Source organism: Balaenoptera borealis, assembly GCF_965194805.1.
Source record: "Balaenoptera borealis genome assembly, chromosome: 16".
NCBI classification, from domain to species: domain Eukaryota; kingdom Metazoa; phylum Chordata; class Mammalia; order Artiodactyla; family Balaenopteridae; genus Balaenoptera; species Balaenoptera borealis.
In genome coordinates, this window is record NC_138872.1 from 23,707,341 (window position 1) to 23,729,117 (window position 21,777).

General features: G+C 46.2%; 1 protein-coding gene across 6 annotated transcripts in view; it reads right to left on the reverse strand.

Annotated features, from left to right (window-relative positions):
- The window catches only part of CNBD2 (cyclic nucleotide binding domain containing 2), an 89,329-nt gene that overhangs the window by 56,328 nt on the left and 11,224 nt on the right, over positions 1 to 21,777 (reverse strand). For 5 of the 6 annotated variants that reach the window (XM_082361950.1, XM_082361948.1, XM_082361949.1 and 2 more), the window contains 6 exons: positions 16,699 to 16,836; positions 14,222 to 14,275; positions 9,549 to 9,712; positions 5,989 to 6,145; positions 5,327 to 5,478; positions 3,282 to 3,420 (listed from right to left, as the gene is read on the reverse strand). In XM_082361950.1, coding sequence (XP_082218076.1) covers positions 3,282 to 3,420; positions 5,327 to 5,478; positions 5,989 to 6,145; positions 9,549 to 9,712; positions 14,222 to 14,275; positions 16,699 to 16,836 — 804 coding nt within the window. Of the gene's footprint in view, positions 1 to 3,281; positions 3,421 to 5,326; positions 5,479 to 5,988; positions 6,146 to 9,548; positions 9,713 to 14,221; positions 14,276 to 14,367; positions 16,668 to 16,698; positions 16,837 to 21,777 lie in introns of those variants that run through there. The other variant, XM_082361952.1, reaches the window with a different exon arrangement.

A 21,777-nucleotide genomic window follows, 5' to 3' on the forward strand; every position in this document is an offset into this window, starting at 1 on the left:
TGTGGGTTTTCCTCTAGTTGCAGCAAGCGGGGGCTACTCTTTGTTGCGGTGCGTGGGCTTCTCATTGCGGTGGCTTCTCTTGTTGCAGAGCACAGGCTCTAGGCGCACGGGCTTCAGTAGTTGTGGCACTCGGGCTCAGTAGTTGTGGCTCGCGGGCTCTAGAGCACAGGCTCAGTAGTTGTGGTGCACGGGCTTAGCTGCTCCACGGCATGTGGGATCTTCCCGGACCAGGGCTTGAACCCGTGTCCCCTGCACTGGCAGGCAGATTCTTAACCACTGCGCCACCAGGGAAGCCCCAGAGAACCAATCTTTTCCACCTTTGTATCCCTCCAGAGCCTGGGCCACTGTGTCATGATCTTGGCAAAAACTTGGCAAATGTCTGTGGTGGCTTAACATGTAGGCAACAGGTATAGGAGATATTAAATATGGGAGTTTTGGGGCAGAATTCTGGCTCTGCCACTTACTAGCTAGGTGGCCTTTCTTAAGGCATCTTAGCTTCAACTTCTTCATCTGTAAACTTGGAATAATAATATCTTCCTGGTAGAGCTACAGTGAAGATTTATGGTAGAATGGTACTAGGTACACAGTTATTCATCAAAGCACTGTTTGAAATAGCAAACGCTGAGATAACCTAAATTTCCATCAATTAGGGAACTGGTTAAAGTACAACCATACATATGGAATCTAAAAAAACAGTACTGATGAACCTAGTGGCAGGGCAGGAATAAAGACGCAGACGTAGAGAACGGTCTTGAGGACACCGAGGGGGAAGGGGAAGCGGGGACAAAGTGAGAGCGTAGCATTGACATATATACACTACCAAATGTAAAATGGATGGCTAGTGGGAAGCTGCTGCATAGCACAGGGAGATCAGCTCGGTGCTTTGTGATGACCTAGAGGGGTGGGATAGGGAGGGTGGGAGGGAGACACAAGAGGGAGGGGATATGGGGATATATGTATACATATAGCTGATTTACTTTGCTGTACAGCAGAAACTAACACAACATTGTAAAGCAATTATACTCCAATAAATATATAAAAAAATAAAGCACAACCATACAGTAAAATACTCATGAGTGGTAAAAGAGAATGAATGAGTTCTTTATGTACTGATATGGAACAACCTACAGAAATACTCTTAAATGAAACAGGAAAGTGCAGAACAGTCTGTATAGGATGACACCACTTATGAAAAAAAAGGAAAAAACATATACACACGCATTTACCTGTATAGAGAGAGAACGTGTGGAGGACAGAGACATAAGAAACTGGTGCTGGTGGTGGTCTCTGGGGAGGGATACTCTGGGAGAGAGAGGGGGGAGGGAGACATCACTCTTGTGAACGTTTTGAATTTTGAACCATGTGAAGTACTACCTATTCCAAAATAAACAAAAAAAGATTAATGATGTTAGTAGAACTCCTAGCACAGGAGCAAAGAGCCTCAAAAATAATAGTGACTCTTATGATGATGATGATGATGATGAACTGCTTAGGATTTGAGCAGGGTCAACAATTGATGGAAAGGTCAACTCAAATCCCAAATCCCAGCTTCTGGCAAGAAGAGCTTTGGGGTCAGACAGACCTGGGTTGAACCCTGCCTCTGCTCCTCATCAACTGCGTGACCTTGAATAAGCCACTTAACCTTCCTTTCCACCTCTGTAAAATGGGAATAATGACAATATCAACCTCCTTAAATTTTCTTTTCATTATCAACCAACAGAGCAGGGGGCAAAGGACATAAAGCAATTCACAAAACACAAAATTTAGATAGTAAACAAACATGATTAATCTCACTAGTAATCAGAAAAAAACATAAGTTAAATCCTCAATGAGGCAGTAATTGCCACATATTAAATTTTAAAACTTTTGAAAGAATGACAGCAGAGGTTGGTGGCACTGGCAAAGTTGTATGTTGCTGGGAGCTAGAGAAAGTGGATCCCTCCTTGTGAAAAGCAGTTTGTTCCAAGAGTCATAAAAATGGTGATGCTAAGCAATTTCAATTTTGGAAATCTATTCTGTGGTAACGAGCTCATTTGTCCCTCTTCCTGGAAAGTTGTATAATGTGGTAGTATCACTTTTACAATTTAGAGATTATAATTATAAAAAGTGATCTGGAGACTTCCCTGGTGGCACAGTGGTTAAGAATCCGCCTGCCAATGCAGGGGACACGGGTTTGAGCCCTGATCGGGGAAGATCCCACATGCCACGGAGCAACTAAGCCTGTGCGCCACAACTACTAGAGCCCGTGCTCCGCAACAAGAGAAGCCACCGCAATGAGAAGCCCGCGCACTGCAACGAAGAGTAGCCCCCACTTGCCGCAAGTAGAGAAAGCCCGTGCGCAGCAATGAAGACCCAATGCAGCCAAAAAGAAATAATAAATAAATAAATAAGTGACCTGGCATCATTAAAATTCAAGAGCCAAATGCATAATTTAAATATGTATCTGTTTGTAAATAAACATGTATATGAGCTGAAGGAGGGGGTACCCTCCCCACACCTGCCCTCTTTGTAATATAACAGCTATATCTTAACGTTCACAGCAACCCTCTGAGGGAGGGAGGCCAAAGTGTGTCCTTTGTCTTTTTTTTTTTAACATCTTTATTGAAGTATAATTGCTTTACAATGGTGTGTTAGTTTCTGCTGTATAACAAAGTGAATCAGCTATATGCATACTATAACCCCATATCCCCTCCCTCTTGCATCTCCCTCCCTCCCACCCTCCCTATCCCACCCCTCTAGGTGGTCACAAAGCAGGAGCTGATCTCCCTGTGCTATGCAGCGGCTTCCCACTTGCTCTCTATTTTACATTTAGTAGTGTATATATGCCCATGCCACTCTCTCACTTCGTCCCAGCTTACCCTTCCCCCTCCCTGTGTCTTCAAGTCCATTCTCTACATCTGCCTCTTTATTCCTGTCCTGCCCCTAGGTTCTTCAGAACCATTTTTTTTTTTTTTTAAGATTCCATATATATGTGTTAGCGTACAGTATTTGTTTTTCTCTTTCTTACTTCACTCTGTATGACAGACTCGAGGTCCATCCACCTCACTACAAACAACTCAGTTTTGTTTCTCTTTATGGCTGAGTACTATTCCATTGTGTATATGTGCCACATCTTCTTTATCCATTCACCTGTCGATGAACACTCCTTTGTCTTTTTAAGTAGGACGTGGGCGCTCAGAAAAAGACGTGTTGAAGGCCAGGGCTCTGCTGGTCACCTGGCTACAGGACATTAGATTAGGCACGCTCTTCCCAGCTTCACCACCCCACCCCAGACCTCTTACCTTACACACAAACACGATGGAGGACGATTCTACAAAGTCCTTTGAGATCAGCTGCCCGTATGAGAACTTCTCTATCTTCCCCAGGATTACGAGCTTCCAGAGCTTCTCATCGGACCAGGAGTGAAACAGATCCATCTTCCTGATGGGAAAGGCCTGTTAGACTTCATCGCCCTCCATCACCAAGGGGGCTCAGCACTTAGCAATTTCCAGAAAAGGAATATGTTCTCCTGCTCTTGCAAAGGCCTGAGGCGGAAGATTTCACACCCACCCTGCTCGCTAGCCTAGCCTGCAGCCGGTCTCCTGTCACTTGTCCTTTGCTCCCCTGCCCTCTTCTCAAGGCCCTGCCCTTCAGCCGCTCCCCTCACTGCGCCTCAGACGCAGCCGGGGTGATTGGAGCTCTGCTTCTTTCACTTCTGCTCCTCCCTCCAGGAGCTTCTCCCGGCTGAACCCCCTGCCAACCTTGTTACCACTGAGCTACTCCCATTCCAAGGAGCATCCAAGGGTTCCTCACTTCAGCTCGCTGGCTATCCTGTCCCCCAGACCAGCAGTCCGGGCCCTACCTTTGGTTTGGGCAGCTCATTCCAACCCCTGTCTCCTCCAGCCTATTGGCTTCAAATCCTCAGCCCTGGGCCTGGGAATGGGGGAAGTCTGGACTCTCCTCTTTTGGCCTGTTTGTGCCCTGTGGTGAAAGGCCCACCCAGCAGGGACCGCCCCTTCTGCTGATCTTGAACCTCATACACCACTGATCGTGGGGCTTCCCTTCCCTCGCAGGTGGCCCCGCGGGGCTGCCAACAAAAATCATCTTAGATCTTCTCAGCTCCAACAGATTATGAGCTCTGAACTCGGGTGATTCAGGCCTCAACCTAGGCGAGGGGCCACCGAGTTCTGTCCAGGGCATCAAAGGGGAACAGGGTCAGTGCCATGCCCAGGGAGGAGAAGGGTCTGGAAACACAGGAGGAAAGCAGGGCCACCACAGAAGGAGCACCTCCTGGGCCAAGACTGAGCCACGCACTTCCCACGATCACCTCATTTGATTCTTACAATGACCTCGGGAGAGAGGAATTGTTATTCCCATTTTACTGTGCAGGAGACTAAAGCCCAGAGAAGTGAAGTGACCTATCTAGGGTCCCATGGTGGATAAGCCTAAGAGCTGAGATTAGAACACAGTTCTATTTTTCTTCCACTGTATAAAAAAATGAACTGCCCCTCCCTTCAGAACCGAGTCCCTCCCTTTTCGGGCTGCAGCCCCTTCATGCAGATGGCTTTCTCTCAGTTCCAGCCCACCGCTCTGCTCAACACGCTTCTCTATGGCCCTGCAACCCCACAACCTGTATTCTCAGTGCCAGTGCAGATGCTCCATTTGATTTTCACTCTCTGCCTCAAGGCAAGTAACTAAAGATAATTAAATGAGCACCTGCATGCGCGTGGCACTGTGATAACACAGGGATGATGATGGTGAAAAAGGCAGGTCTGCCCGTGCCACTGTGCTGCTTACTGTCTGATGGCACAAATAAACCGTAAAGAAGGTATTAGATGATCAAGAATTACAGTTTGGATGGGGCTTTAAGGAAACACAGGGTAGAAGCACTGAGGGGGCACCCTCTCTATTCTGGAGTGAGGGTAGGTGGGCTTGGTTAGTGAGGCGGGGCTGTGAAGCCCAGAGACTTCTGAGTCAGGCATTCTGGACACATCACCATCCTGAGCCTTGCTTCCCTCACTGTAAACTGGGGAGAAAAAGAGAAAGAACATCATGGGTTGAATGTGAGATTAGATATAACGGGTGGTACAAAGGGCTGAGCATCCTGCCTGGCCCAGCAAGTGCTCAGTGCATGTTAGCTATTCTGTTGTTACTATCCCATAAGGAAGGGATATCTGAACTGCGACCTGAAGGTATGTTAGGAGTTTGCTAGACCGAGAAGTTGGGTGGGAGGTTGGTACCAAAGCGCATTCCAAGCAGAGAGAACAGCACCTAGTGTTCCCCACTGGGTCTAGGACAAAGGCACCTAATAAACACACAGGGGGAAGACGCTGGCTGGTGGAGTTACCTAAAAAATTCAAACCGATGCTGAGCATCCTTTTTAACTTCTTGGTCCAGTTTATTAGCAAGGAAATCCTCTCTGTCAACAACCAAGAGCTCTGTTTCTTCCATACAGACCACGGTGGCCCTCCTCACTGAAGAAGTTAGAAAGCCCATTTCCTGTTGGGTAGACAGGAGCAAAGGCAAGTGAGAGGTCACCCCTGGCGCTCTTCCCGCAGCCCTGACCACCTCTTCCCTGCTTCCATCTCCCCTGAGAAATCTCTCCTCCCCAGACTGCAGGTTCCCTGGACCGTCCTGTGCCCCTGCTCACTCCCTGCTTCTATGGGCCCACGCCCCTCCCTCTTAGTATGCTGCCTGTGGAAAAAGAGGCAACTGGCTTGACCAGGGCAGAGAAAGGAAGCTGGAGAGGCCTTGCTGAGGAGTCACTGCATCTCTAGGGGGTTACAGAGGGAACATACTCCTTAAACATCACAGACGAAGTGCTGGGACTTGGACATCACTGGCTCCAACTCAATCGGCATTTGACAGGTAAGGGCTCTGTGACCCACAACAGGGCGGTGACTTGCACAGAGTGAAAGGCAGGACTGGGCCTGGCCTAGAGGTTGTAGCAGGAGTCCTGTCACACCCCCAACCCCACCACAGGAACGAAGGCCCGTCCCCTGTGCTCACCCCAAAACAGCTGCCCTTTTGCAGCAACGTCGGGTGGGGGTCCAGGAAGGCACTGCTGCCATCTTCGTCCTCGGTCACAGCCACTGTGCCCAGGTAGATGAAATAAAAGCTGTTGCCCCTCTGGCCCTTCTTGACGATCACACGCCTGCGACCAAACCTGGGAAAAGACCATGGCCAGTTGATCTGGTAGCAACACAGAGTCTGGTCCCTAGGGGGAGGAGATCTGGACGGGCCGTGCTCTCTGCTCTGGAGTATGAGAGCACAGACTGGAACTAGAAGGGACCTCAGAACAGCCCAGCCCCATCCCCATCAAGCTTGACCCCTTCACTAACATTTGTCCAGCCGCCCACCTCCATTAGAGGAAGTTGCCGGAGAGCAGAGCCTTTGTCAGTCTGCTTAGGCAATGAACAGTTGTTGAGTAAATGAATGAACAAATGCTGGAAGCAATGAATGAGTAGCTAAATGATTATGAGCACTGGCTTTAGAGTCAGACCAGGATCCAAATCCTGGTTTTGCCCTTAGCTGTGGGACACTAGGCAACTCATATCCCCTCTCTGAGCCTCCGTTACTCTTGTCTGTAAAATGCAGATGAGCATACCTAGAAAGAGATGGATAAATGATCTTATTATGATCCCTAATAGCTCACTATCCAACTGGAAACCTTTAGGGCAGAGGTACACAGGTTCAGAGCAAACTAACAGTTCTTAAGCTCAGAGGAGGATAGTTTCTGTATTTCAAATGCAAGTTCAAATCAAATCTCACTTCTTTTAGTATTTATTCATTTCCTTCATTCATCCAATAAGTTAGACAAATACCAATGGTGTCTAACAGGTGTAGTGATAAAAAATACAAATTTTGTTCTCAAAATTATGGTTAAGTACAAGAAGTAAATAAGGTTTAAAAATGCTTTAAAAGAGGTAAGGCGCAGGCTAATTCAGAAGCACAGAGAAAGGGCACTTAACCCAGTTTAGGAAGGCCAGAGAGGGCTCTAGGATGGTGGCTAGAGTCATCCAGATGGCCAGAGAGATGGAAGAGTGTCGAAGGCACAGGGACCACCATGTCCAAAAGCACAGAGATGGCTGGAGGCCTGGCATATTCAAAGAAAGAACAGTAAGCTCCATCAGACAGGACAATGTACAAACCAGGGGCTTTATCAATAGAGGAAAGAGGCGACAGCCCAGATGACAATGACTACTAGATGGGAGAAGGCAAGCATATTCAGCCAGGAAATAAGACTTTGGGGACGAGAGAACACAGGCCAGCCTTCATTCCAGGGTAGACCCTCAGAGACCATAACCTACATTTTGGGAGTGAAGAGATATCTCATACAGCAGATATCTGTTGTTTTCTCTGCCAAGCATCTGGTCACCTTTTTCCACCAACTGCACCCTGATTTTACTTTGGGGGAAACAACTTTTCTTGACTCTTAGACAATCGGAACATCACTAACCCACTGGTGATTCAAGTGAGATCACCTTGGCTCAGAAAGAACTAATCCCAAGGCTCTGACTTGACTGGGAAGAGGTATTCTCTCCTTCCCAAGGGACTGAACCTGGAAAGCTAGACGTTTGGAGCTGTGGCTGTAGCAGCCGGCTGGCCACCATGAAGGGAGAGTCTCAGACAGAGACTCTCCTTTGCATTTGCATTTGCATAAGCTGCTTATGCAAATGAAGTGCCAAGAGATGGAGAGAGACAGACACAAACGTGGGTCCCGGTGACACTGAGCCCCTGAATCCAGCTGAGCCTGAAGCTGGTGAACTATCCCAGGACTTTCAGATACATGAGCCACCAATGCATTCCCTTAGGCTGGGTTTCTGTCACTTGCGAGTGGAAGAATTCTATCTAATCTGCTAATTCCCAGTCCCAGAAATAGTAATCAGCAACTAGCAGAGGGCTTTAACAATTATCACCTCCTGATGTTCACAAAAAGCCTGTAAAATTCATATTATTATCTTTATATCACTCACGGGGATACTAGGCTCAGAAAGGTTAAGTGGCTTGCCTGAGGTCACACAGCAGACGGGGCATTAAACTCCAGAGCTTCTAAGCCTGTGACTCTTTTTCTTTCTGTGACGCCATTCTGCCTGCTATAGAATCTTACTTTAAGACAGCAGTGACTCCCTCCCTTCTTTACTGGACTAGAACAAAGCAGATGGTTCCCTCTGCCTGGAATGCCCCGTCTACACGTCCACTTGTCAAATCTACCTGTTCGAATGCCACCTCTTCTGTGAAACTCCCTTGGCCAAGCTAGCTGGAAGGTTACCTCCTCCTGGCTTATTACCTGTGAAACAGACCCTGCATGGGTCATAAAGGGTCGTCCGTAATCCGTAATTAGTTGTGGTTATGTCTTAGACTGTGACCGCTATGAAGGAAGATAGGGCACAAACCTATAGTGACCCTACATCTTAGATTTTCAAGACAGGTCTTACCTCAAATATTCTGCTAGGCTGCCCCCCTGAGGCCACTGAAATGTCCTGGAAATAACTATTTTCACATGCACCTCTTAGGCTTCTCTACTACAAGGGATTTACAAGGTCCTTTTTTGTGTGTGTCACGGACCAATTGACAATCTGGTGAAGGCTTCACAGAATAATGTTTTAAATGTATAAAATAATATACATTAGAATTACAGTTAAGAAAAAACCAAGTTTGTGATATAGCAATACATGTGCCTCTTTATTAAGGCACTGAAAAACAAGAGCCAGCAGCAGATCTAATAACTACCATCATTTCAAAGATGTGATAAATATAAATTATCTTTTGAGAAATCTGCAGCAACTTGAATATATCATAATACCTGTATTTTTTTATTTATAAAAAAAATTATACAGGGACTTCCCAGGTGGTCCAGTGGTTAAGAATCCACCTCCCAATGCAGGGGATGCGGGTTCGATCCCTGGTCAGGGAACTAAGATCCCACATGCCACAGGGCAACTAAGCCCACATGCCACAACTAGAGAGAAGCCTGCGCGCTGCAACGAAAGATCCTGCATGCCGCAACTAAGACCCGACACAGCCAAATAAATAGATAGTATGGAGTGGTTTGTTACCTACATTCATGACTGAAGGAAATTATAAATTTCAGAGGTTAATGAAAATACAGATATAATATTTTTTCTCATCCAAGTTCACAGACCCTTGCCCTACTTGCTCCTACCTGGATGTAGTACCTCACCTGTGATCCCTTCTGGCTTTTAGGGCCTGGATTTGAGTCTCGGCTCTGCTACTTATTTTATGGGTGAACTAGGATGACTTATTTCCCCCCCCGAGCCTCAGTTTCCTCATCTGAAAAATGAGGGGATTAGACTAGATCCTTTCTGAGATTCCAACCAGCTCCTCTCCAGACTCAGTGACTCCTTAATTCTGGGTAGATTCTCAATGAATGGCTGAGACACAGTGGGCTGCAGTCATAACGGTGAGTACCAAGGTGAAGTGACAGATGGTTTCTCACGGCTGACACCCTGCAGAGGGCTGGTAGACCCGCCGTGGCCTTCGCAGCCGGGCCCTTCTTGCCCAGCCCAGCCCCAGCCCAGGGGCCAAGGGATGTGCCCCTCACTGACCGTTCAAAGCGCATGACCTTGGCCAGGAGCAGCTGCAGGGGCTCCGAGTAGTTCCGGTAACTATCCAGAACCTGCAGGAGGTTACAGAGGGACTGGATCTCGCGCTCTGCCCTCCAAGCGGGCTTCTTCTGCGTGATCTGAATGGCCCTTGGAGGGAAGTGACCCTGGAAAGAGAGAGCCAAAGTGACACAGAGGACCCAGCAGTTTCCCCCAGCAGTTTCCCCCAGGGGCTAGCAGGCAACTCCCCACACTCCTGCTTTCACACTTTCCCACTCCCCATACAATAGCGGCTGACATGTAATGAGTGCTTCCTGTGTGCCAGGCATCGGGATAGGCAACTTACACACACCGTCTCATTGAATCTTTACCTAAAGAAGCGAGGCACGATTATTATCCCCTTTGACAGATGAAGACGCTCAGGCAGGATTATTACCTAGATTTGTTACATGCCAAGGCCTGTATCCCCAACTACTGATCATACTACCTCTGCTGTTCATTGACCACGCCCCCAAGTCAATAATGGGGCTCCCTGGGCTCCAGGGGCCCTTTGACACACTTCAGTCAGGGGAGAGCTCCCCTGCCTCAGCCTATACCTCAGCCTGCTCCGGGAGTCTAAGGAACAAAGAGAGCCTACAGAGACGCTTAGCTAGCCCTCAGGACTCGTGGACCAGGGGGCGGGCAGATCTACCCATTGGCTCACCACTCCTACCTGCCGGGGAAATGGCACTGTGAGTTGTTAACACCCCGCACTGGCTGCCCATTGCACTTAGGAGAAAATGTTAACTCCTACCACAGCCTGGGGCCCCACATGGCCTGACTCCCTACCTGCCTACTGCCCTCCAACCTCTCCTCCTGCCTCTCCCCTCATTCTCTAGCCTCTAGCCTTCTACCCATCTCTTGCACGTGCCAAGCTCACTTCTGCCTTTAGATCTTTGCTTGGGCTGTTTCCTCTGCCCGGAATGTTCTTCCCCTGGGTTTTCACATGGATATGGCTGCCATCTCCTCCTCCTCACTCTGCTCTCAGCTCATATGGTGCCAAATCCTCAGGGAGTTCCTTCTGGATCATCTGAGCTAAAATAGCAGGCTCCCTTCCCAGCACTCTGTGAGCTCTGAATCATTCTCTTCAAAGCATTTAATACTTTCTGAAATGATCTTATTCTTTTTTTGTTAATGTGGATATTATCTGTCATTTCCCCACCCTACACACACACACACACACACACACACACACACACACACACACACACACACACACAGTGTAGAACTGCACTGTCCACTATGGCAGCCAACAGCCACATGTGGCTACTTAAATTTAAATTAAATTAGATAAAAAATAAGCCCCTCAGTCACACTAACGACAAGTGTTCAGTAGCTACGTGTGTCTGCTGGCTACTGTTTTGGATAATGCAGACTACTAAACATTTCCATTGGCACAGAAAGTTCCATCGGACAAAGGTGCTCTAGAATATAAGCCCCAATAGAAACACGATAGTGGCCTTGTCTACCTTGTTTCCCACTCTAGAATAATGTCTCATCTGTAGTGGACACTCAACAAAATACATACTTATGGAAGGAAGGAATGAATACCGGCAGTCTTACATAACAGTAACTGTCATAGAAGCAAAAGGAAAGTGGGACATGATGCAGAATTCTGATCTTCACAACGACAGACCTGATGCCTAGCATATTCCCTCGGAAAGGCAGTGTAGCACAGTGGTTAAAAGCACACAGGCTCTGCTGCCAGGTGCCTGGGTTTGAACTTTGTCCTGCGACTTCCCATTTGTGTGTCCTGGCACAAGTCTCTTCTCCCGGAGCCCCTGTTTCCCTACCTGATGATAACAGAAACTACATGTACAAATAGCAGGGTTAATACGTGTCAAGGGCTTACAATGCGCATGGCGCAGAGCATGGGCTATGGAAGTGCTAGTCTTTTTTATGGTCTGAATCCAATCTTTCTCCTTTCTCTCTCTTACTATCAATAACCCATTAGGATTTCTATCATAGGGTCTATTTATGGCAAAACAGATGCCTCTGGCTTCTATGAACCAAACTTATTTTTCGGGCCCACTTAGGGCCCTAATTCCTTCAGGAAATCCTTCTTATCACCCCTAACCCTTGAGACTCCCTTCTGTGGATTCCTACAGAAGTGACAGTTTGTTACTAACTTCCTGGGTAAGTTTCATCACCTTAACTCCTAATTAGCTCCTTAAGGGAAGGTGCGAATGTTACACAACCTAGCACAGTCATCCTTGTCCTTCAGTATCCACAAGGTGGGGAGGAAGGATTGGTTCCGGGACCCCTGCCAATACCAAAATCTGCAGATGCTCAAGTCCCTTACCTAAAATGGTGTAGTATTTGCACATCCTCCTGTATACTTTAAATCATCCCTAGATTACTTATAATACCTAACGCAATGTACATACTATGTAAATAGTTGCCAATACAATAAATAGTTGCTGTCTGCAAGCAGTATTCAAGTTTTGCTTTTTGGAACTTTCTGGAATTTTTCTTTTCTGAATATTTTCTATCCATGGTCAGTTGAATCCACGGATGTGGAACCTGCAGATACAGAGAGCTGACTGTATTCCCCACCACCAGACACAGATCTAGGCCTACCTTAGGAGCTCATAAAGATATCTGGAATGGGGAAAAGGGAATAGTATTCAAACAGAGCCCTGCCTGTTTCTCACACACCATTTCTCAGCGCTGTCACCCTCACTCACTTCAGGCCAGCCATCTCCTCATTGTGTTCATCTAGCATACAGGAAGGATAAAGGAAAATAAGAGGGGCTGCCCATAATCCTACCGTCCAGAACTAGCCATTTACATGCGGCATTCTTGTTTCCTGCCTTTTTCTTATGCATAAATAAAATTTTTGAAAATAACATAATACATGACTATTTTCCATTAAAAATCAGAACAATATATACAGTTAAAATCCCCTTGTACCATGTCACCAGTAACCCAGACTGCTCTCCACCACCAGAGTTAACCATTTATATATATATTATTATATACTTATTATATACTTATACGTGTGCCCACAGAATATGTATAGAATTGTTTTATTTTTATTTGCATAAATGTTAGACTGCTGATATCGTTTATGCAACTTGCCTTTTTTTCACTCAATATTTTTTTTAAACCATGTTTTACAAATGTACCCATTGTTTCCAATGTCTCACAAATGCTATAATAAATAAGTCTATGATTCTAAGCCTCTATAATTCTTAGGATTCTTTCTGAGAAGGTTAGCATTAGTAGACTATATGGAAGTTGAGTTTTCCAGTGTTGTCTGAGAGACAGCTTATATATGTATAAAAATGTGTGTGTGTGTGTGTGTGTGTGTGTATCAGCTTGATCGAGATGTAATTCACATAACATATGATTTCACCATTTAAAGTGTACAGATCAATTTTTAGTGTATTCACAGAGTAGTACATCACCACAGTGGGTTTTAGAACCTTGTAATCACCCTAAAAAGAAACCTGGTACCCATTCGCAGTCACTCAAAGGGCAGTTTTTTAAATTGGGTCTCTACTCTCCATCTCTGTGCTGGAGACAGAGCCAAGTGATAATTCATTCAAAAGGCAGAGAGGCCTTGCCTATATGATGGACTTTTCCTCTGTACTCGCCTCTCTCCTTCTATTGCTATGCACAGAATTGCCTCCATCTCCAGAGCTCTGTGGCTCTCAGAGAGACCCCTAGTTTCTCCTGTCTGAAGGGCGAAACTTGGGTAACCTTCAATGCGCAGTGTCAGACACTGGCTGGTCTCAAAAACTGAAGAAAACTCAGAATTTGGAGGACTTTACTGTGTTTCATATATAATGGGGCATGAGAAATTAGATTATGCCCAGGGGAGGCAGTCAACAGAAGCCACACCTTGGTTCCAAAGGAGGAGGAGGCAGCAGGGTGGCACAGGTGGTCCTGGTACCAGTTATAAAGCTCTGTTCTCCCTGCTTTTCCTAGAGAAAAACCAGCATGGCTGCTCCAGGCCAGGGTCAAGTCAGGTCTACATTGGTGAGAACTTCAGATCTTCCCTATAAATAAGGAAGCCCCTTTAAAATTTAAATTAAATTTTAAATTTTAATTTAGTATCCAGGATTTGGTGGGGAGAAGCCAGGAAGATAATAATGCTTGAAATTCGGAGAACAAATCACATAGTCCAAATGACATGAAGGCATTCGCTTCTCAGAGTGGCCACCTGAGCCCAGGTGAAAGATAGATGTGCCCAGCATCTATCAGAAAGTTTCGGGCAGAGCCAGAATTCACACACAGGCCAGTGCTTTTTCCCACCACCCTGATTATTTCTCCTCTGTCTGGGGCTCTCACATCGTCTCCTTTGCCTTCTACGGTTTTCCCACTGGTCCAAGCACAGGCGATCTCCCGTGCTGGTTCTGCTCAGCTATAAAGCAACAATGGGTTTGGGGTTCAGCTGGGTGGCGGCGGGGAAGGCTCGCAGTCTTGGGATGCCAGAACTGAAAGGGATCACCAAGATCAGCTATTTTATAGGGGAGGAAACTAAGTGGCTAGCTCAGGGTGGCACACTGGGTTGGTGGCAGAACGTGGTCTGAACCCAGCTATCCTGATACCCAGCCCAGGGCTTCTTTCAGGCTATGATGCAAGAAAAAAAAAAAATTCCCAGCAGCAAGGTCAGAGCTGTGTATACATACCGACTCTGCAATGAAGTCCATGGTATCAAATGTGACTCGGCCTTGTTTCTTTTTCTGGGGAAAAAAATAAGGAAAGGGGGCTGCGGAGAGGAAGGAGAATCAGCAAGACTGTTTCTAGAATTTTGCACTGAAACCCTTCTGCGTACCTGGGCCACTGCGGTAGGCAGGAAGCCTTGGGAAACCTCCTACCAGCTGGGCCTCTCATGTCCACCTCCGCTCAAAAGCCCCAGCTCCACACAGCACTTGGGCCCAGCACTGACAATGTATTATTATGGAGGCACAGAAAGACGGGGGTGGGGAGAGGGAAAGGAGGATGAAGAGAAGAAGGATGGAGAGAGAAAAGGAAGAGGGAAAAGAAGCAAAAAAAAAAAAAAAAAAAAAAGGAAAGTATAGAGGAAAAAAAAGAACAGAAAAGAGGGATAAAAAGGAAGGAACAAATGAAGCCAACCTTCATTAAGTGCCTATAATGAGCCGGGCACGGCTTATCTTATTCCATTTCATCATCAGGACAAAGCAGGTATTACTGAGCAGCTCCACTGAGGACCTGAAGTGGGTGAAGGAAGTTGCCCAAGAATCACACAGTGAGGAAATGGTCCTCATCTGAAGGATGGCCAGGAAGAAGAGGTATAGGAGGTCTTAGGGATGAACTAATTCAACCCTATTTCCTAACAGATGCAGAGAGGATGTGGAAAGGGTAGAGAGAGAGGAAAAAGATCTGTAGGGGGGAGTAGCAGGGGAGGAAAGGGACAAACAAGGCCCTGAACAGCATCCTGGGGCAAACCAGGACCCCCCCATTCATCTCTCTGGGCACACCTCACATCCTTCCCCAGAGCCCACTCGGTTCCCTGTCCTCTCCCTCCATTTATAGTTTATACATCCATGTGGTGCTTCTCAGGGAGGCCAATGAAAGAAAGACATGATGTTCAGAAAGATCTGGATTCACATACTCCACTGAAAACCAGTCTACGGCTCTCTCTGCCCAACACTATGCCCCAACCCCCCGGCTCCCTGCCCGGAAGCCGTATGACCCCCATAGGCTGTCCCTGAGAGGCTTCCGCTCCGCTCAAGGCCATCCTGACAGAGCAATGTTGTTAGGTTTAGCCTCGCACTCCTGTGATGACAAGTCTGACTCTGGTCTTCAGCTTCCAGCGGCCCAGGCACCAACCCAAGTCTTCTGGTAACCACAGACTCCTGGCCTCCAGGGCCCTTCGCTTCACCACTGCGTGACACCCTGAGTCAGAAGGTCCTTCCTGAGGTTACGACGCTCCTGCTCCAACCCTTCTCATCTCATGGCCCAATTACAGGGCAGAATCTGGCTGCAGATTTGTTTGGTTTGGCCACCAAAATGTCTTCAAAATATATGAATTTGAATGTCTTTAGATGGGGCAAGCCCTTCCCCTCAAGCTGCCCCCAGGTGCCTACTCCCTGCTTCATCTTAAACTCAGCCACATATACACAGTTACATTACCTGCTGGTCCCTCAGAAACCAACCTAAGACACCTTCCTTTCCCCATCACCCGCCCTCCACGCCCCTCTCCTTGGCTGCTAGGCTTCAGAAACCATTCTGGGAAATATTTTGGAGGCAATCGCTGGATGCAGTGGGGAGGCGCGGCTGGCACAATAGGAATCTGGGCAGGGTTTGTCTAGGTATTGGCTGGGGAAACTTTGGAGCCCTGGATAGTAATGAAGACACCCTTGGGGACCCAGAACAAGTTAACAGAATGGTGATCAACTTTCCTGACCCAAAAAGGGGCTCAGGATCTACCATTGGGATAAAATATTTGAAACTGGGACCTTCCAGAAAATCTAGAAAGCAAGGTCACCAGAGAGATCCTGCAAATGTCCCCTTCTTGTCTAGGTGGGGGGGACAGGAAAGAAGGCAGAGAAGATGAACAGTTGGTAGGTATTCGGGAAATCCTGGCTCCATTGTGGCTCCCGGATTTCTTCTGGCTGTTTTGATCACCCGTGGAATGGAGATGGCTTCTTCCCCACTCTTGATGTTTCTCTCTACGTGGAGGGAGTTGTACTAGCAGAACACTACTAGCCCCTCTCCTTTCACGCTGAGAAGGAGTGACTTAAACTCTTTGGTGAATTTGGAAGGAGAAACCGGGCATGATCATCCCCTTCTCCATCCCTCCAAGCCCACATTCTGCTCTGCCCTTCCCTGCGGTGAGTATAGGGCAGGAGACCCTGCTACTGCAGTGGATGCCTGCCTTGGTCCAGCACTGCCTGTGACTGGGGTCGTCGATAAGGCTGTCCAACTCTGGGGTTTAGTATTAGGTAACCCTCTGGCTTGATGACACCCGTCAGCTTCTCCAATATAAGTTTTGTCATTAATAAAAGTGACAGCTCAGTCTCCCATCTGCTTTACACTTTGTCTTCTCTCTCAGTTGATTCAGAACTTGGGCTGGGAAGTGAGGTGCTATTTATTGGACCCCTTTAAACCGTGTATAAACCTGCTAAGCCCAGCAGCTTACATCCCAGAAAGAGAAGATAGGGTGCTTTCTGTGAGCAGTCTCAATGATCTGATATTCCTGAAATCCCCTGAGGCCTTGGCGGAACATTCTACACACTCGGTTCATCATAATGATATCCATGGTGAGCTGGTACAGCCCCTGTGGAAACAAAACAAACAAGATCCGTGGAAACCATCTGTTTTCAACAGCAGGCTGGATAGTGCTGAACAAGGTGAAATGTAATAGGATTAAATGCAGTGTCGTTGCTGGAACCATAGTTACATCTTTAGGAAGTTTTCAAGCCTGTTGAAATCATATTGGTAGCTTGAAATTGGCCATGGTGGGAGTATTTATGCCACAGAAACTGGCAACTACTACAAATGGGGGCATCTCCCTCCCCAGGAGCCTGTTAAAACATTCCCCAGCACAGCTTTAGTTAACTGTCAAGTCCTTCACTTTAGTCCAGAAAATAATGTGCACAAGTAACGGCACGCGGTGAGGGGTGATGTGAAGAGCCTGCATGATGGAATCAGATGCATCTGAGGGAAGAATGGTCAGAGAGATGCAACAATGCTGGCTTTGAAGGCAGAGAAAGGGCCATGAGCCAAGGAATGTGGGTGGTCTGTAGAAGATAGAAAGTCAAGGAAATGAATTCTTCCCTCCACCCTCGAGAAAGGAACACAGCCCAGCTCACACCTGGATTTTAACCCGTGCCAGACTTCTAGCCTCCAGAAGATAATGTGTGTTTGTTTGTTTGTTCTAATTTATTTTTTGGCCACGCCGTGCAGCATGCAGGATATTAATTCCCCAACCAGGGATCGAACCCATGCCCCCTGCACTGGAAGCACGGAGTCTTAACCACTGGACCACCAGGGAAGTCCCAATGTGTGTTGTTTTAAGCCACTAAATTGTGGTACAGCTGTCAAAAGAAAACTAATATAACACCTAATCCAAGATAAGCCATCCTATCTTTTCCCTGGGAATTTGGAGTTGGAGCTGAGAACAAATCAGCCTCTCCATCCCAATATGAATTGAGGAGTAAGGGCAGTCACCCTCTACCTGCCAAGTAAGTATAAGGGACAGGGAAACAAGTTCAACACCAAAGAGACAAATCCAGAATGTAAAACAATCTACAAGCCATCTAACCCAGTTTCTTCAAAAAATCAGTTGCAAAAAAAAAAAAAAATCAGTTGCAAGGGCTTCCCTGGTGGCGCAGTGGTTAAGAATCCACCTGCCAACGCAAGGGACACAGGTTTGAGCCCTGGTCTGGGAAGATCCCACATGTCGCAGAGCAACTAAGCCCGTGCGCCACAACTACTGAGCCTGCGCTCTAGAGCCTGCGAGCCACAACTACTGAAGCCCGCGCACCTAGAGCCCGTGCTCCGCCACAAGAGAAGCCACCACAATGAGAAGCCCACACACCACAACGAAGAGTAGCCCTCGCTCGCCGCAACTAGAGAAAGCCCATGCACAGCAACAAAGACCCAACGCAGCCAAATAAATAAATTAACTAAATAAATTTATAAAAAAAAAAAAAGAGAGAGACATACAAACAAATGCAAAATATGAACCTTGATTGGCTCCTGGTTCATAATAACAAGCTGTAAAAGACGTTTTAGGGACAAATAAGAAAAATACATCTGGTAGAGTCACGGGACTGGACATGGCACTAGAGTGTGTGTCAATGTGGGTAAAGCTCACATAATTTTGAGTGGAAAAAAGGTGAAATGAGATGTCACTTATGATACCATTTTTTAAAATGTGCCACATACTGCAGTTGCTTATGGATACACACAGATATAATAAAAATTTTTAAATATAGACAGGAAGGGTACATATCAATCTCAGGAAAGTGGTTGCCAGTGAGGAGAAAGGGAGTGAGATGGTGAGGCGCTTTACCTGTAACTATAATATTTTTTAAAAATTATATATCTAAAGGAAATATGGGGAAAAGCTTTATTAATAAAATTAATATTTATTGAATACAATTTGCCATTGTCAGGCTCTACTCTAAGCCTATTATATGTATTGACTTATTTAATCCTCAATAATAAATCAGTGTAGTAGGTACTGTTATCATCACCCTTTACAGAAGAGAAAACAGGCACAGCAAATCAAGTAACTTGCCTAATACTAATATTAGCCACTAATAGGTGATAGGGATTTAAACCCAGGAAGTCTGGCTCCAGAGTCCATAAGTTTAACCTATTACTCTACCCTGATGCTGGGCCTTATTCTCTCTGACTCTCCTAATAGCAAGAAGGGTGAGTACAGAGCAGTTCTCAGGGGCTCAAAGTGTAGCCAATGCCAAGGGCAGAGTAGGCTACAGGGCAGGGGTCAGAATTCAGTCTTTCTGAAGCCTGATCTGGAACTCTTTCCTTTGTGACTCCAAAAGGTACAGGGTGGCCACGTTTATCCGAGGCCGCCTCCTACACCTGTCTCTCCTTTCCTCTAAGTACCTGTTTGTTCAGTCTTCCACTGTTCCCTCCCGGGGCCCTTGACACTCCTCACCAATTCCTTCTTCAGGATCTGCCAGGAATGGGACACCATGTATCTCTTCACGGTTCCTGAGTTGGCAAATGGCACAGCAGCCCCTTTGCCTTTCAAGGGTAGGACCACATGTCTTTCCCCAAGAATCCGGTTATACTGGACACAAAGTTTCCCTCAGTGGCAAGGTAAGAGCTCCTCTCCATTCCTCATCCCCAACCAACAGTGGCTGGAAGCCTCGTTCTAATGAATCTATTCTCAGAACCTCCTTATGTCACACTGGAAGAGTCTGGAAGGAAGAGAGGGCAGTGGGAAGTAACTGGAATCTGGGAATCTAACATTTAGTGCACACTCATAGGTATTATCTTAGTTAATCCTCACAACTATTATAAGGTGAGGGACTTCACACCCACTCCCTGCATGAGGCTAAGGCTCAAAGTAGCTAAATGACTGCCAGAGTCACAGGGCCAGCTTAAAGACAGTAGGAGGTTTCTGGGCTTGGGGTGGGGACATCCAAAACCTCAGCCTGGGGACCACTCTGAGGCTTAGAAATTGGAGATGACCCTGGAGTGTACGTGCCTGGCACTATCCTATAAATCTTGTTAAACCGGCAAATCAGGAACACTCAGCAAACTGGAAGTCCTCAACCAAATGGGGTGCCAAGTGTTAAAAGGTATTTGGTGACTGGAACTCAATGACTCTGAGGTCTTTCCAAAAGTGAAGTATATAGGTTATAAAGTAATTTTTTCTACTAGATCAAAGATGGCAGCTGATAATCCCAACTTGCTCTTGTACTAGAATCCTCAGTGAAAAACTGTGATTTCAAGTTACCGTCTGATGTGCCATTCTTATCCGGCTAAGCACCCCCAAACTGATAGCCAAATGGAAGGGTACTGAATACAGTGAGGACAGCTGGACAGCTGGGAAGAAATACTCAGGCTCTAAATTACTAAATTCAAAGGCCGCCACTCCTGGGGTGAGACACTAATCACTTACAGAGGTGAGAAGAGATAGAACTGGTTTCTCCCCCTTACCTGGAGAAGAGATGTAAAGAACTCAGGAATAAACAGAGGAAGAAAAAGTTTCAGAAAAAGAGAGAAAGAGAGAGAAGCAGTGTGGAGTTTTTGCCTCCCCAACCCCAGACCTAGTCTTGAGGAAGAAAATATACGAAGATCCCCTACAAATGTTTAGAGGGTTTCAGAGAGAAACGACTGCTGGACGTGGGGAAAACAAAACAGACAGTAGGAGGTAGATATGGACAGGGGGGTGTCCCATCAGTCCCCTGAGTTGCCCCTGAGTTGCCTCAGGATCCAAGTGATATGGAGAGGACCAGGCTAATGAGGGGCATTAGAGGATGCCAGTAGGTAGAACCAAAAACCTGATGGAACCTCAAAAGGAGACACTCCCAACTTCATCTGTTGCCAGCTGTGGTCGTCTCACTAGAATAAAGCTATAAACATACATGCAGAAAGGGCAGAGCTTGTTCAGGGAGCATAAGATGTGGCTGGAAAGTGAGACGCCCAGGAGGTATGGCAGGAAGTGGGGTTAAACTGGCAGAGGCCACGAACAAGCCACCCATGGGCCAAACTGAGCTTGCAGACTGCTTTATTTGATCCACATGGTGTTTTGGTTAAAATATTGTGAAAACTTAACTTTGTTATCTTTAGTTGGGGAATGGGCTCTCCAATTCACCAAAGTCCTCACCTCACACAACTGTGTTACCTGTGAGCATGTTACCTATTTGCAATCCCTGGTATAGGATCTATATGGCCTCTTTCAGGTCTAAAATCCTCTGACTATAATCAGGGGTTGCAAAATGGTAGTCTACAGGCCATATCTAGCCTGCTGGCAGGTTTTGACAGAGTTTTCAAAAATTTTTGAATTAGTTGTCAACACTTAAATACTGGGATTTTATGAGTCATTTTCTAGAAAAAAATAATTTACCAAAGTGACCCAAATAAAAAACATCTAATAGACTAATTTTCATAGGAGAAATAGAGAAAGTTGTAAAAGAGCTTTCTCAACACCACTACCACCAAAAAAGAAAAGAGTACCAGGTCCTGAAGTTTTCACAGGCAATGTCCTATAATCCTGATGTTTCTTAAACTGTTCCAGAGCATAAAAAGAAGGAAAACTATCAAATTCTATTTATTAAGCAAGGAGAATACTGATACTAAAACCTGATAAAGGTAGCATAAAAAGAGAAAGCTAGAGATTCATTTCAGTATGAATATTGTTTTAAAAATCTTAAATAAAATATTAAGCAAATGAAATTCAATAGCACACTTTAAAATAGCATATCATTCCAGGAATGCAAGGATGGTCAATAGAGAATGCATAAATATAATTTGTTATGTTAGATGACTAAGGAGAAGAATCATCTGCTCTTCTTCATACATTAAAAACAATTTTTCAGAGAGGCACACACATTAACGAACATGTCATTCTTGTTGGCATTTGGGGCTCCAACGGGCTTAGCATGCCTCTGTCAGGGAGGAAGAAATTTTCCTCTTCTGTACCCTTTTAGGTTCTTCTGGCTGGTCTAAGAATTAAACTGACATGAGACAATTAACAGGAGATTAACAGGAGAAAAACCAAACAAAAGTTTAATAA